Raw genomic sequence first — 13,807 nt, 5'->3', positions numbered from 1 at the left:
AGTTTTAGACATATGCCTTCAAATAGCGTATCATTTTTACAAAATACAGTTTGACCATCTTTGACTTTTAGTCCATTTATATTATGTAATTACTCGTGTACTGGGATTTAAATCTACCTTCTTGCTCAATACCAGATGTACCATCTGTGGTATGTTCCTTTTTCTCTCCTTTCTTGCCTCCTTCTGAGTGGATGGTTTTCTCTTATTCCACTTTCCCCCTCTATTAGCTTGGAAATATTTCACTTTTTTACTATTCTTTTAGTCATAGTAAGACAATAACATTCATCCTTGACTCACCAAAATCACACATTAATTAAGTTTTTCACTCTTCTACTATTCTCTTAGTAGTCATCCTGAAGACTATAAAGTGCATTTTTTTTTTTTTTTTTCGGTACGCGGGCCTCTCACTGTTATGGCCTCTTCCGTTGTGGAGCACAGGCTCTGGACGCACAGGCTCAGTGGCCATGGCTCACAGGCCCAGCCGCTCTGCGGCATGTGGGATCCTCCTGGACCAGGACACGAACCCATGTCCCCTGCATCGGCAGGCAGACTCTCAACCGCTGCGCCACCAGGGAAGCCCTGCATTCTTAACTTACCAAGAGGCAATAGTAGTTGATAATGATGCCCTTCTCCTTGACAGTGCAATGAGTTTCAAACACCTTAACTTCACTTACCCCCTCCAGATTTATAAGCCATTACTGTCATTTTCTAAACTCCTCTTGATAGTTAAAACCCCACAAGACATTATTAGTGTTTTTCTATAGTCAGTATCATATCCACACATTACCCTTACTGTTGCTTGTCTTTTCTGCATCTCTGATCACCCACCTGGGTTCATTTTTCTTGTGTCTGAAGAATACCCTTTAATGTTTTCCCTCATTGTGGCTCTGCTGATGACAAATTCTCAAATGTGCCTGTGTGTCTGTCTGGAGATGTATATTTAACCTTCATTCTTAAAACACATTTGACTGCGTATTGAATTCTACAATGGCAACTCTTTTCTTTCAGCACATTAGATACAGCATTAGATATGTCACTATTGTCTTGTGGCTCCTATTATTTCTATTTAGAAGTCATCTGTAAGCCTAACTGTTGTACCTTTGCATAATCTGTCTTTTTCTCCGGTTGCTTTTTTTTTTTTTTTTTTCTTTTTGCGGTATGCGGGCCTCTCACTGTTGTGGCCTCTCCCGTTGCGGAGCACAGGCTCCGGACGCGCCGGCCCAGCGGCCGTGGCTCACGGGCCCAGCCGCTCCGCGGCATATGGGATCCTCCCAGACCGGGGCACGAACCCGTATCCCGTGCATCGGCAGGCGGACTCTCAACCACTGCGCCACCAGGGAGGCCCTCCGGTTGCTTTTAAGATTGTCTTTTTCCTTGATTTCCAGCAGTTTTATTATGGTTTATCTAGGTGTGGATCCAGTTTTATTTACCTCGTACAGAGTTCGTAGGGGCTTCTTGAATCTCTGGCTTGGTGTTTTGCCTTAGTTCAGGCGCTTGGGCTCTGTACCACACAGGCAGTGGGGAGCTACTAAGCCTCCTGAACAAGTGACTGATGCAATGACATTCGTGGACAGTAATTAGGGTGAAAATGAGAGTTACAATTTCTCATGTACTAGGCGTTACCCTGAACTTTTCACCTCTTAATCTTTACAACAGCGCTGTGATCTAGAAATCATCCTCTCCATTTTACAGATGAGAAAGTCAAGGCTACTAGTTACTAGTAAAGTAACTAGCCCAATGGCACAGTCGGTTTTGTCTGACTCCAGGTTTGTCTGACTTCAGTTACCCTGGCATAGCAAACAGCCACATGCTACTGTTTACACTGAAATTAATGAAAATTAAATAAAATTTTAATTCAGTTCCTCCGCCACACCAGCCCCATTTCGAGTGCTCGATCCCCAGATGTGGCTGGTGGCTGCCGTATTAGACAACACAGCCTCGCTCAGAGTACCTGTACCGTTGCAGAAAGTTCTGGTGGACAGAGCTGCCTTATAGCAGGGTAACTCTCACAGTACCGTTAAGATTGCACTGGAAGAAACTAAACTTGAGGCGAGGAGGCCAGTTGTCACAGTCCAGCTTGCATTTGAGAGGGGTTGGAGGACAGGCGTGAGACCCCCGAGTGTGAGAGAGGGAGCAGGGCGGCCGCTGAAGGTGACTCTGAGGCTTGGGGACAGGAACGGGGGCTGTTCATGCAGAACACAAACAGGGGCAGAGTCCAAGGCTGGACTTGGCTTTTGCAGCATATGAAACAGGCTGCTGAAATAGAAGTCAGAGCATGTTTAGACCTGGGAGAAAACTAAGGCCCAGAGAGCTTAGATGACTTTTCCAAGGTAACGGAGCTGGGTAGAGGCTCTTCCACTGGGCCACACTACTCAGAAGAAAGCTCTTAAGGGCTTTTCTGGGTCTTTTATTACATCCCTGTGATCCCCCTCTTCAGATCCCTAAAAACACAGCCTGTGAATTTGTTTCAGCACAAAAACTTTCCATTTATTTACGAGTGTTTGCCTCATTTCCTGTTAGTGCCAGGGCCCAGGGCTCAGCAGGTGCATCCAAGAATTGAGCAGCTGCGAGGCCTACACTGGCCAGCCAAGGGTAGCGTGGAGCACTCCCAAGCTTACCGTGCGTTGACTGTTACCCAAGCAAGGGGGGAAAACTAGGCAAGCTTCTCCACTTTAAACGCCTTCCTTTGCAGGCTGCAGTTCTTAATAGACATTGCTTTGGCAAGCCTCCAGAGAGGTTACCACCAGTGAGTGTGCTCAAAGTGGTAACGACAAACAGTTATGATAATAAACCCAATCATAACATTTCCAAGTACCCATCACGAGTTATTAGAACGAGACTGTACGGCGGACATTCCCGTCCACCTTTCATAGGTTACAACGGTACTTAACACTCTCACAGAGCCCTTAAGCACTATTCCAAACATTGAATCCCCACAATGACTCTATGCAGTGATACTAGTATCATCATTCCCATTTGACAGATGAGGACACTGAGTCACGGAGCAGTGAAGTAACTTTCCGAGTGTCGTACGGCTTGTTAGGGACCGAGCTGGGATGGGAGTGTGCGGTAGAACATAGTTGAGCCCCGGGTGCAGAGCTCGGCCCTTTCCCGTAGGGGGCAACTCCCTGTGAGTTTGCCTCCACCCTGTGCATGCCTGTGACCCCTGCTGCTGGGCTGCAGCTGTCCCTACCCCTCAGGGACTCCCCCACTGCCATTAGCCCACCCAGAAAAGTTTCCCCAGAGGGCATGATGATCACATTAGCAGCAAGCCCACGCTTTCATCATCCTTTCAGGTGGAAGAGAAGCTTCGGGAGGATTCCAGAAGGAAATTGCTTCAGCTGAAAGAAATGAGGAACAGAGAAAACCTCATTAAAGCCAATTTGGAAAGGGCAGTAGGTCAGGTAGGCGTGCTGCAGAGCCCCTTCACGGGCCCGTGCTCTCCACGGAATCCCGCACCCAAGCGGCCGGCAGGGATGAATGAGGAGGAAGACGGCCTGCCTTAGTTCACCCGCTTATCTCAGGGGCAGGGCTTTGTGCGGCTTCCGCGTCCCCGTGGATTTCACTAAAGAGGCTTTTCCTTCTGGGAAGCTGCCCACTCCAGTGTTTGCTGTTGCCTGAGACCCTGACCAAGCAGCCAGTCCCAGCTCAAGGCCCACCCCAGTGAACCAGCTGTGCGGTTCCCTCTTGGGAAGGGTTTGAGCTCTTGACCTCGGTGGTGTTTCTAGCACTTTCTCCTTCACATTTTTTGTCCTGACATTTAGAGCGATCTTTCTTCCTCTGGGCCCCCAAAGAGATGCTACAGTCAGTGTCCCCAGGGAATTGCCACATTTCTGTTTGTTTGTTTGTTTGTTTTGTTTGGCCGAACCGCGTGGCTTGCAGGATTTTAGTTCCCCGACCAGGGATGGAACCCGTGCCCCCTGCAGTGGCTGCATGGAGTCTTAACCACTGGAGCGCCAGGGAAGTCCTGCCACTTTTCTTAATAAAGTAAAACCCAGAATACCACAGCTTATGCCAGGTGGAGGTGGGCAGGGTGGGGAGAGGGCCATTTCCCAGGGCTCTGACCCAAGATGGCCCAGTGGCCCTTCCTCTGACACGTGGCACAGACATGAGGGCCAGAACATGCAAACGAGCCTTCACCAAAGGCTAAGGGAGAGCAAAGGAGAACCCAAGACGGGGCACTGGCCCTCCAGAACACAGCCCACCGAGGGCAGCCCATCTTGGACCCCCTCCACAAGGCATCCTCTCCTGGCAGCCACGGCTCCAGGGGGACCAAGAACGTTTTGCATGTATGTGTTTGTGCTTTTCTTTTTCTGGGAGAGTGAGTCCACCTCGTCACTCATTGGATGCTCAGAAGGATTTGTAAACCACCAAAAAAGGTTAAGAACCACGATCCTTAAAGGAGCCCTCCGTCCCACCCAGCCCAGCTCCCAAAGCCCTTGAGTTTGGTAGCATCCAAGCCTGAACCATCAGTGTGACCGGAATTTGTCCCACGCGCTGAACTTCAGAGGCACCCACAAGTTAAATGATGATGCTGACCCTCAGGCAGGTTTGAAAGCCTCTTCAACCAACTTCCACACCATCACCCCCGGTGTCCTTTCTCCTGCAGGGTGCCGACCCCTTAGCAAGGCAGAGAGCCCGCCAGCCTGGGCTTCCCTCCGTGCACCTGGGCTACCCCTCACCTTGCTGGCACTCTGCACCCATGGCGAACACCCGCCTTGAGGGCATGATCTGCGCCACTTGCCGAGCGCCTGGTCATGGCTCTGGCCAGGGGTCATCCAGGAAGACCCTCAGAGACACTGAGATTCCTCCAGGTCTAGACTCGAGAGAGAAAGGACGAACAAGGCTTCTCTGCGCTGCCTGGGCCTTGCTGCTTCACCCCCTTGTCTCCACAGCCCGCTCCCGGCCTGAGGTCCTGCCCTTCCCCAGGCCAGTGACCACAGGACTCAGCCCACCATCCAGCAGGACCTGTCCCTCCCCACCCCCACCCCCCACCAAGCAGTCCTGTAGGGCGCCTCTGGTGATAACACGGGCCATTGCCCACAGGGCCCTCTGCATAACCTCTTCCTCGGGTGAGCTAGGACCCTCCCTTGGCCATGAAACCAGCAGACGACCCAGAGTCCCTCCAATCACCCAGCTGGCTTCTGGCAGGATGACTGCAGAGGTGTCCTTAGGAGAGTCACAGTTCCTCTACTTGGCTTCCCAGAGCTCCCTGGTGTGCAGCAGACTCCTGTGTCTTAGGACCTGTTCACGTTCTTATTGATTCTGTGGCCCTTGTGGTCCTTCAGGGCTCTGTTTTAGAGCCTTTCATGACCACATTTTGCCAGTGAGCCAAAAACCCAGGCCAAGGGCCATCACGTTGGGAAATTTCCAGAGAAACTTGGGCTTCTTTGCCGTTCAAGTCTCATGAGCCTGGGGCATCTTGAACTCGTCATTCTAGAAGCCCTGACTTAATTTAACTGCGTTGTTTCATCATCCGTAATATGAAGACACCAGCATCAGGGAGGCACTCAGTAAAAACTGGCTGAACTGAAGGAGAGGACTTTGAACATCTGACTTGACAGGTGTTTCTGTTCTAAGCATTCGATGAACGTTTATTGAGTGCCTGCTGTGTGGCAGGCGCTGCACCTGGCTCCGGGGACCTGGAGAGGAGTACAGGAGACGTCGTCTTCAGGACACAAGGTCTAAGGCACAAAACGGCAGCAGGCAGCTCCTCCTTCTCTCCCCAGGCGCCCTTGCTGATGACACGAGTTACCCGGGCTGACAGCCTCAATGTTTATCTCACAGCCTGGTGCCAACGTAGCAATTACGGAAGAGCGCTCCCGGCCCTGGACTTCCCACTGGATAATTGGCAGCAAGTGGCTCTTCCGAGAGCCCGAGACGTGTGTGTGCCGACCGTGTGCGTCGGCTAGGTTAGGCGGGCACACCTGAAAAGTCATTAAAACCTGCTGTCCCCCTCTCTTGTGTGGGCACTGCCCCTTCCGGTGAGAGGTGAAGGTGTTAATTACCCATAATGACCACTGAAGGCGTGCAGAGCCTTCTCACCGATTTCTCCCAGACCCAGCGACGGAGGCGCCTCCCCCAGCCTTGCCGCTGCAGCTGCGCCCCTCACCTCATCCCCGTCCCTTTCTTTGTGCTGCAGCTGGAGCTTTTCAGAGGTCAGGTCCTCAAGGCCACCTGCGGACGCGTGAAACCGGTCCAGGACACACCCGTCTCCAATCAGCAGGCTCGTCTCTCTTCCCCACTTTCTCCTTCAGGGACCCGGGGCTCCAGACACTGGGAGCATATGTTTCTGTTTTTTGTTGGTGGCACATAATTTTCACACTGTTGCTACACCATAAAGATTTGTTTTGATTTTCTGGGATTTCCTGGCTTTTCAAGTAAAAGCCAGTTAAACTCCCTTGCAGTGTTTCTGTGAAAATCAAATTAAACCACCCAGGACTGTGTCTGGTCGGCAGACCCGCACGGTGAACCTCCGTTAGCCCCTCGAGGAAAGGAGCGGCCTCAGCATGGACGGTGCGTCCTCGCTCGCTCGTTCCTCCTGAAGTGGCGGATGGCAGTGAGGGTGGGCCTCTGGCTGTAACGATGCCTTATTATCCTTCCGTTTATCCTCTCCAATCCTGGGTGTCAGCGCGCGGGTCACAAGATCACACCACGGGCTTCTCTCGGACGACCTCCTTTTTAGGAGCCCACAGCATCAGGCTCAGCGTGATGAATCCCTCCCAGAATGCAGAAGAATCTAGAACACACTCGTGGCCACATGACAGGCCTTTGGCTCTTAAAACACCATCTCTGATCCTGGGAAACATGCCCCGGTGACAGAGCCAATATCCACGCTCCAGAGCCAACCCCAAAACACACCAGGACCTCCCTCCTCCGAGCTTAAGCTGAAGCCCTCCAGGTCCCCTCCCCCCAGAGCCACCCTGCATTTTAATTAATTAATTAATTAATTTTTGCTGGGTTGGGTCTTCGTTTCTGTGCGAGGGCTTTCTCCAGTTGCGGCGAGCAGGGGCCACCCTTCATCGCGGTGCGCGGGCCTCTCACTATCGCAGCCTCTCTTGTTGCGGAGCACAGGCTCCAGACGCGCAGGCTCAGTAGTTGTGGCTCACAGGCCCAGTTGCTCCGCGGCATGTGGGATCTTCCCCGACCAGGGCTTGAACCCGCATCCCCTGCATCGGCAGGCAGACTCCCAACCACCGCGCCACCAGGGAAGCCCCACCCTGCATTTTAAATCTTTTTTTTTTCTTTTTCTCACCAGTTACCAGAAAAGAGCAGCAGGGTCACAGAGGACAATAGCAACGTTTGGCAGCAAAAGTGGACCCTGCAGAAGGAGACCCAGCTCAGCAGCTGCAAAGAGGAGGAAATCACCCAGAACATCAAGAAGCTGAAGACATCCTTAGACAGTTGCCAGGTGCCCCCTTCTCCATTCCTCAAATGTCCCCTGTGTCTCATTTCTGTGCTCCTTGTTCAGGAAATTGTCCAGCTCTGCTTTTAGTCCACCTTTTCTCTTGTTGGAGAAATCTGTTTGAGATCAGAAAACAAAGGACCTCCAGAAATGCCTCCCAGGTGAACTTGGTGTGGCCAAGGAGAAGCTGCCCGACACACTCCAAGTACTGCCTTTGGGAGGCCCCAGACCCCGGGGGAAAAAAAACAGCCCCGTGTTATTTCCAGAGAAACCAAAGAAACCTTCTGCTCTTTATTTGCAGTTTTCTTTTCTGTCCCAGCAGTGGAAGGCTGCTCTTACCCTTATTGGACCAGAGGGTCTGGCAGAGCCCCCACTTCATGGCCCCCATGCAGGGATCCAGCTTATCACATCAGGCAGCTGCTTCTGCTTTCTCTGGAAATATGCAGCTACTATTTGGGGAGTCTGGGCAAATGTTGGCTTGTCAGCACTCTTTCAAATCAGGAAACCGCACTTTATGACCAGCTTGTGTGTTGATCTCAGCAGGAATTCTGTAACCAAATTTGCTTCTCCTTTCAGCCAAATCGTCCTTGGCAATTTGGCTTTGGAATTGCCTATACCTAAACAAAGGGTCTATTTGTCCATCTAGAGTCCCAGTTAGAGTGCACGTGAAATAAAAGCTGCCTCCTTCCTTCCGCCCCCCGAAAAAGGGAAGTAAAACTGGGCCGTCACAGGGCGGCCAACATACGGCTCTGCCTGCTTCACGGGCCCGTCAAGAACACTGCTCTGTGTGGGTCACAACCGTCAGGTGGTATTTCTGGCGATGGTGCCCGGGCTCCTCACGACCTCATCTCTTTCCAGGCGTGCATGACAATGTCTTGCTCTAGCAATGAGCTGAAGAAGGAGGTCGACCTCCTACAGCACCTGCAGGTGAGCCCACCTGTCTCAGGGCTCCAGAAGGTGGCACTGGACATCTTGCGCCTGTCACTGTCCTGGCTGGAGGAAACGGAGCATCTCCTCCACGAGGTGGGGATCCAGTTCTCCAGCTCCGACAAAGGTGATTGAAACTCTTTTCTCACATAGTTACATGACTGAAATATTGCGTTGAATCTGATCACGATGGGACATCTATTGAGGGAGGCTTCTTAGGTATGTGGCCAAGTGTTCCCTTCTCCAGACTTCACTTTGCTTCACCACTTGAGAAGCAGTGTTCCTGGAAAAAAGTACACAAGTGAGACGTGATTACTGGAGAAAAATGAGACGTGACAGTGGCAAAAGGAAAAATCGAAATTATGCTAAATCTTCTCTCTCAGAAGTAACCATATATATACATATATAGAGTAGAGACGTTTTTTAGAGCAGTTTTATGTTCATGGCAAAATTGAGAGGATGATACAGAGATTTCCCAGGTACCCCCTGTCCCCACTCATACACAGCCTCCCCCATTTATCAGCATCAGCACCAGAGAGGTACAGTTGTCAGGACTGATGAACCTACATTGACACATCCTAATCACCCAAAGTCCATGGTTTATATTAGGGTTCACTCTTTTTCATTTTAATTTTATTGGAGTGTAGTTGATTTACAGTGCTGTGTAGGGGTCACTCTTGGTGTTGTACATCCTATGGGTTTGGACTTGGACAAATGTGTGATGACATGTATCCACCATTATAATATCATACAGAATCGTTTCACTGCCCTGGCCTTTCTCGCCTTCTGAGATGGCCCACGCTCTGTCTGTGGAGTGTGTTTCTCTCTAAATAAGTCCACGTCTTACCTATCACTTTGTCTCTCACTGAATTCTTTCTGCGATGAGACATCAACAACCTGAGCTTCATTAAGTCCTGAGACCAGCAGGTCCACCAATAATGAGGCCCACCCCGGGGAGGACCCAGAGGCCCTGTAAATCACAATGCTCCACCGGGAAGATGGTCCAGTCCTGAACGTGCCTTTGATCCCAAATCTACTGCCCTAAGCAGAAGCCAGGGAGCACGGCGGGGGATGTGGTTCAGATCAGGCCATCTCTGAGCAGATTGGTGGATTCTGTGCACAAAGCCCTGGTATTAGGTCAACTCGATTTATGAGTTTCACTTCTCAGGTCACTCTGTAACTACACAGTAATAGAAAGTACGCAGAATTCATTAAAAGCCACCTGTGGAGTCCATAGAGGGGAAGTGGGGTGGGTGAAGTTACAGATCAGGGACGTGGTAATAAAGCAAAATGATGATAACCCATAAACCCAAATATCTAGAAACTGATATTCTAGAAACTGAGGAAAGTAAAGCTACAAGTTTAACAAAATAAAAAGAAGCAAAGGAGAAGCCAACTTCAGAGCCAGCCTATGCAATTCCTCCATGGCAGCGCATGTTTGTCTGATTGAAGCCTGGCCCTGCTGTTCTTCAGTGCCTTCCTATTAGTGCCTTAAGTAATCAACATCTCCAGTAATCCCTCTGCAGTGTTCAGGAATTCAACTCGTCATGGGGAAACCTGTGGTTTGAGGACTTAAGTTTTTAAGATAACGTCTTTTCTTTTCAAAACTGGACATTTTTATTCCAAATAAAAGAACCTATCCCCCCCCAAAAAAAGAATAGTTTCACTGCCCTGAAAATCCTCTGTGCTCCCTCCCAGCCCCCCTGCAGCCCCTGGCAACCACAGATCTTTTTACCGTCGCCATAGTTTTTGCCTTTTCCAGGATATCATGTAGTTGGAATCATACAACTTTTCAGATTAGTTTTTTTTATTTAGTAATATGCATTTTCATTTCCTCCAAGTCTTTTCATGGCTTGATAGCTCTTTTTTTCTTTTTAAGTGCCCAATAATATTCCATTATCCATTCACCTACTGAAGGACATCCTGGTGGCTTCCAAGTTTTGGCAGTTATGAATAAAGCTACCATAAACGTCCACATGCAGGGTTTTGTGTGGACATGTTTTCAACTTCTTTGAGTAAATACCAAGGGCGCGGTTGCTGAATCGTGTGGTTAGAGTACATTTAGTTTTTTTTTTTAATTAATTTATTTTATTTTATTTATTTTTGGCTGCATTGGGTCTTCATTGCTGCGCACGGGCTTTCTCTAGTTACGGCAAGCGGGGGCTACTCTTCCTTGTGGTGCACGGGCTTCTCATTGCAGTGGCTTCTCTTGTTGCGTTGCATGGGCTCTAGGTGCGCAGGCTTCAGTAGTTGTGGCACACGGTCTCAGTAGTTGTGGCTCACGGGCTCTAGAGCACAGGCTCAGTAGTTGTGGCACACAGGCTTAGTTGCTCCGTGGCATGTGGGATCTTCCCAGACCAGGGCTTGAACCTGTGTCCCTTGCATTGGCAGGCGGATTCTTAACCACTAGGCCACCAGGGAAGTCCGTAGAGTACGTTTAGTTTTTAAGAAAACCACAAAACTCTTTTCCAAAGTGGCTGTTTTGCGTTCCCGCCAACAATGAATGAGAGTTCCTGTTGCTTCACATCCTCGCTAGCGTTTGGTATCGTCACTACGATCATATTTTGTGTGGAACTTCCAGGGCATTTTCCCATGGAAAGAGCTGTGTGATTCTAGGCAAGTTACTTCCCCTCTCTGTGCCTGTTTCTTTACCTGTAAAATGGGGATAATAGGGAATACTCACCCCGTAGGATTTTTGTGAGGATTAAAATGCATTGATACATGTAAAGTACTTAAAATAGTACCTGGCATAAAATAGGCACTACCTATCCACGTGTATTGATTTTTTAACTTTACAAAAGAATAATGTCATATTATACCCAATTTCCTTTAGTTTCATTCCTAACAGTACATCTGGAGCACCCTTCCATGTCAATACACACAGATCTACATCATCGCTGTCACTGATGGCAAGGAACCCCATTCTGAAGGGTGTACCGTAATTTATTTAGCCAGTCCTCTATAATGGGCATTTAAGTTGCTTCCAGTTTTTCACACTTAATAGATGAGGCTGACATAAATATTATTCACACATACCTGTTCATCTTATCTTTATCATCCTAGATGTGGAAGGATATGAACCACTTTCATTCAACAAAGATTTATCGCAGGCCTCCTAGATACCAGGCACAGTGCAGGTTGGAAATATAATGGGGTCAGAAACAGGTAGAATTCAGGTTATGGGGTATATGGATGTTGGCTGTAAAATTCCTCCCTCTTCACTGTACATTTGAAATCTTTCATTATAAAATATTGGGGAACTAACAGGCACTCTCCCTGCGCTTGTAGATCTTAGGGTCTCAGGGAGGAATAGGGGTGGGGCATTAACTGAAAAATCACTCACATGTAAAACTTTAATCATGACAGTTGCTTTGAAGGAGAAGTGCAGGGCTCTGACCTGGTCAGGGACGGCAGGGCACCTGCAGGGTGCATAGGAGTTATTTGCCAAAGAGGGGAGGGGAGGGCATTCTGGGTGGAGGGAGCAGCGTGGTGGGATCGCAGGAAGCATGGAAAACTCACGGGACTAAAAGAAATGGAGGCGGAGGGCAGGGACTGGTGAAGGAGGTCCACAGGGGCTGTATCATGGTGTGGCCGGGGTCTTGCAGAGCCCTGGTAAGAAGCTCTGCTTTAACCTGAGAGCAGAGAGAAGCCCACGAAAGGTTTTAAGTAAGGAACTGATGGAACAGGCTTGCATTTGGAGACAGTCATCTTGGCCACGAGTGGAAAATGTACAGGAAGGTGGCCAGCACAGAACCCCGGGAGAGCAGTTAGGAGGCTCTCACAAGACATGATGGTGGCCCTCACTGTGGCAATGGAGGGGACGGAGCAAGAGAGAAGATTCCAGGGGCATTTAAGAGATGAATCAACAGGCCTCAGTGATGGAGTTAGATATGGCTAGAAGGGAAGTGATGGAGAGAAAGGGGGCTACAGGTCTCCAGGTTTCTGGCTTGTGTTAAAAGTACAGATGTGGTTCCTTCACTAAAATCCAGAGTAAAGAATGCCACAGGAGGACCAGGTTTGAGAGGAAAGATGAGTGTGAGGTGCCTGTAGACATCCAAAGTGAGGTGCCAAGGACGCAGCTGTCACCCTGGATATCCAACCGTATCAGTGATGTGGCCCCGGAACCCAGAAGAACATGTGCCACATAGCGGGTGCTTAGTCAGATGGGATGGATGGACGGGTGGATGGATGGATGGTGATTAAAGCCATACGTGTGAATGGTATCACTAGGAAGAAAGTATTGAATGAGAAGGGAGAGCCCAGGGCCACACCTGGGAAACTCCAACATTTATCGTTGATCCTTCTTGCCAAAGCGCTCTCCAGAGAGGCTGCGCAAATTTGACATTCTTACAATAATGAATGAGAATAGAGGAGTGATTTTCACTCTGGTGATTAAGCAACCCCAGCCAGGATATGTCTAAGGTAATCCAGAAGGTGGTGTGAATTTCTTTTAAACGTGTTTAAAAAGAAAGGCAAGGCTTCCCTGGTGGCACAGTGGTTGGGAGTCTGCCTGCTAATGCAGGGGACACGGGTTCGAGCCCTGGTCTGGGAGGATCCCACATGCCGCGGAGCAGCTAGGCCCGTGAGCCACAACTACTGAGCCTGCGTGTCTGGAGCCTGTGCTCCGCAACGAGAGGCCGCGATAGTGAGAGGCCCGCGCACCGCGATGAAGATTGGCCCCTGCTTGCCGCAACTAGAGAAAGCCCTCTCACAGAAACGAAGACCCAAGACAGCCAAAAAAATAAATAAATAAACAAATGTGGGGTTTAAGAAAAAAAAGAGAGGCAAAATCCAGATGAACTTTTCTGTAAGTGCCTGCCCCTCACCGATAGCGTAGAGAACGGGGGCGCTGCATTGCTCCCGGCAACCCAGCCCCTCCCCAACCCCCGTATTACTGTCGTTGTAATCATGGCAGAGTCTGAGTGTGCGTGAAACCAAGAGAGATGTGGCCCACAGTTCTAGCTGTTCTTCAAAATCAGAACTAAAACAAGGAAAGACCATGATCTCTATCCTAGTAATAGCGGGGCCAAGCAATGTGTGCACTGTCCCCTCCCCAGGCTTTAGGAGTCACTGAAGCCTCTGCCTCTAAATCTAGTCATACATTCCCGTAAAGAAACATGGGTTGCAAAATTAAGCCATCAGGGGCTTCCCTGGTGGCGCAGTGGTTGAGAGTCCGCCTGCTCATGCAGGGGACACGGGTTCGTGCCCCAGTCCGGGAAGATCCCACATGCCGCGGAGCGGCTGGGCCCGTGAGCCATGGCCGCTGAGCCTGCACGTCCGGAGCCTGTGCTCCGCAACAGGAGAGGCCACAACAGTGAGAGGCCCACGTACCGCAAAAAAAAAAAAAGAAGCTGGCTCAAAAACTTTTTATGTGTTAGTCCACCATGATAAGTGATTCAAGGTACTTCCCATTACTGAGGCCAGCAGGGGATCCCCAGTCACTCATCACCATACGCAAGCAGTCCTAAGAGCCTT

At 49.8% G+C, this 13,807-nt stretch overlaps 1 protein-coding gene across 1 annotated transcript in view; it reads left to right on the top strand.

Moving 5' to 3' along the window:
* The window catches only part of LOC309808834 (forkhead-associated domain-containing protein 1-like), a gene marked incomplete at both ends in the record, with an annotated part of 100,346 nt that overhangs the window by 67,948 nt on the left and 18,591 nt on the right, over positions 1–13,807 (top strand). Inside the window, 3 exons of the mRNA XM_082629407.1 lie at positions 3,297–3,404; positions 7,259–7,456; positions 8,264–8,428. Of these exons, the coding sequence (XP_082485533.1) occupies positions 3,297–3,404; positions 7,259–7,456; positions 8,264–8,428 (471 nt within the window). The remainder of the gene's footprint in view (positions 1–3,296; positions 3,405–7,258; positions 7,457–8,263; positions 8,429–13,807) is intronic.

Source organism: Mesoplodon mirus (assembly GCF_964341445.2).
Source record: "Mesoplodon mirus genome assembly, chromosome: 7".
In the NCBI taxonomy this organism is placed as follows: domain Eukaryota; kingdom Metazoa; phylum Chordata; class Mammalia; order Artiodactyla; family Ziphiidae; genus Mesoplodon; species Mesoplodon mirus.
This window is presented reverse-complemented; position numbering and strand designations above follow the sequence as displayed.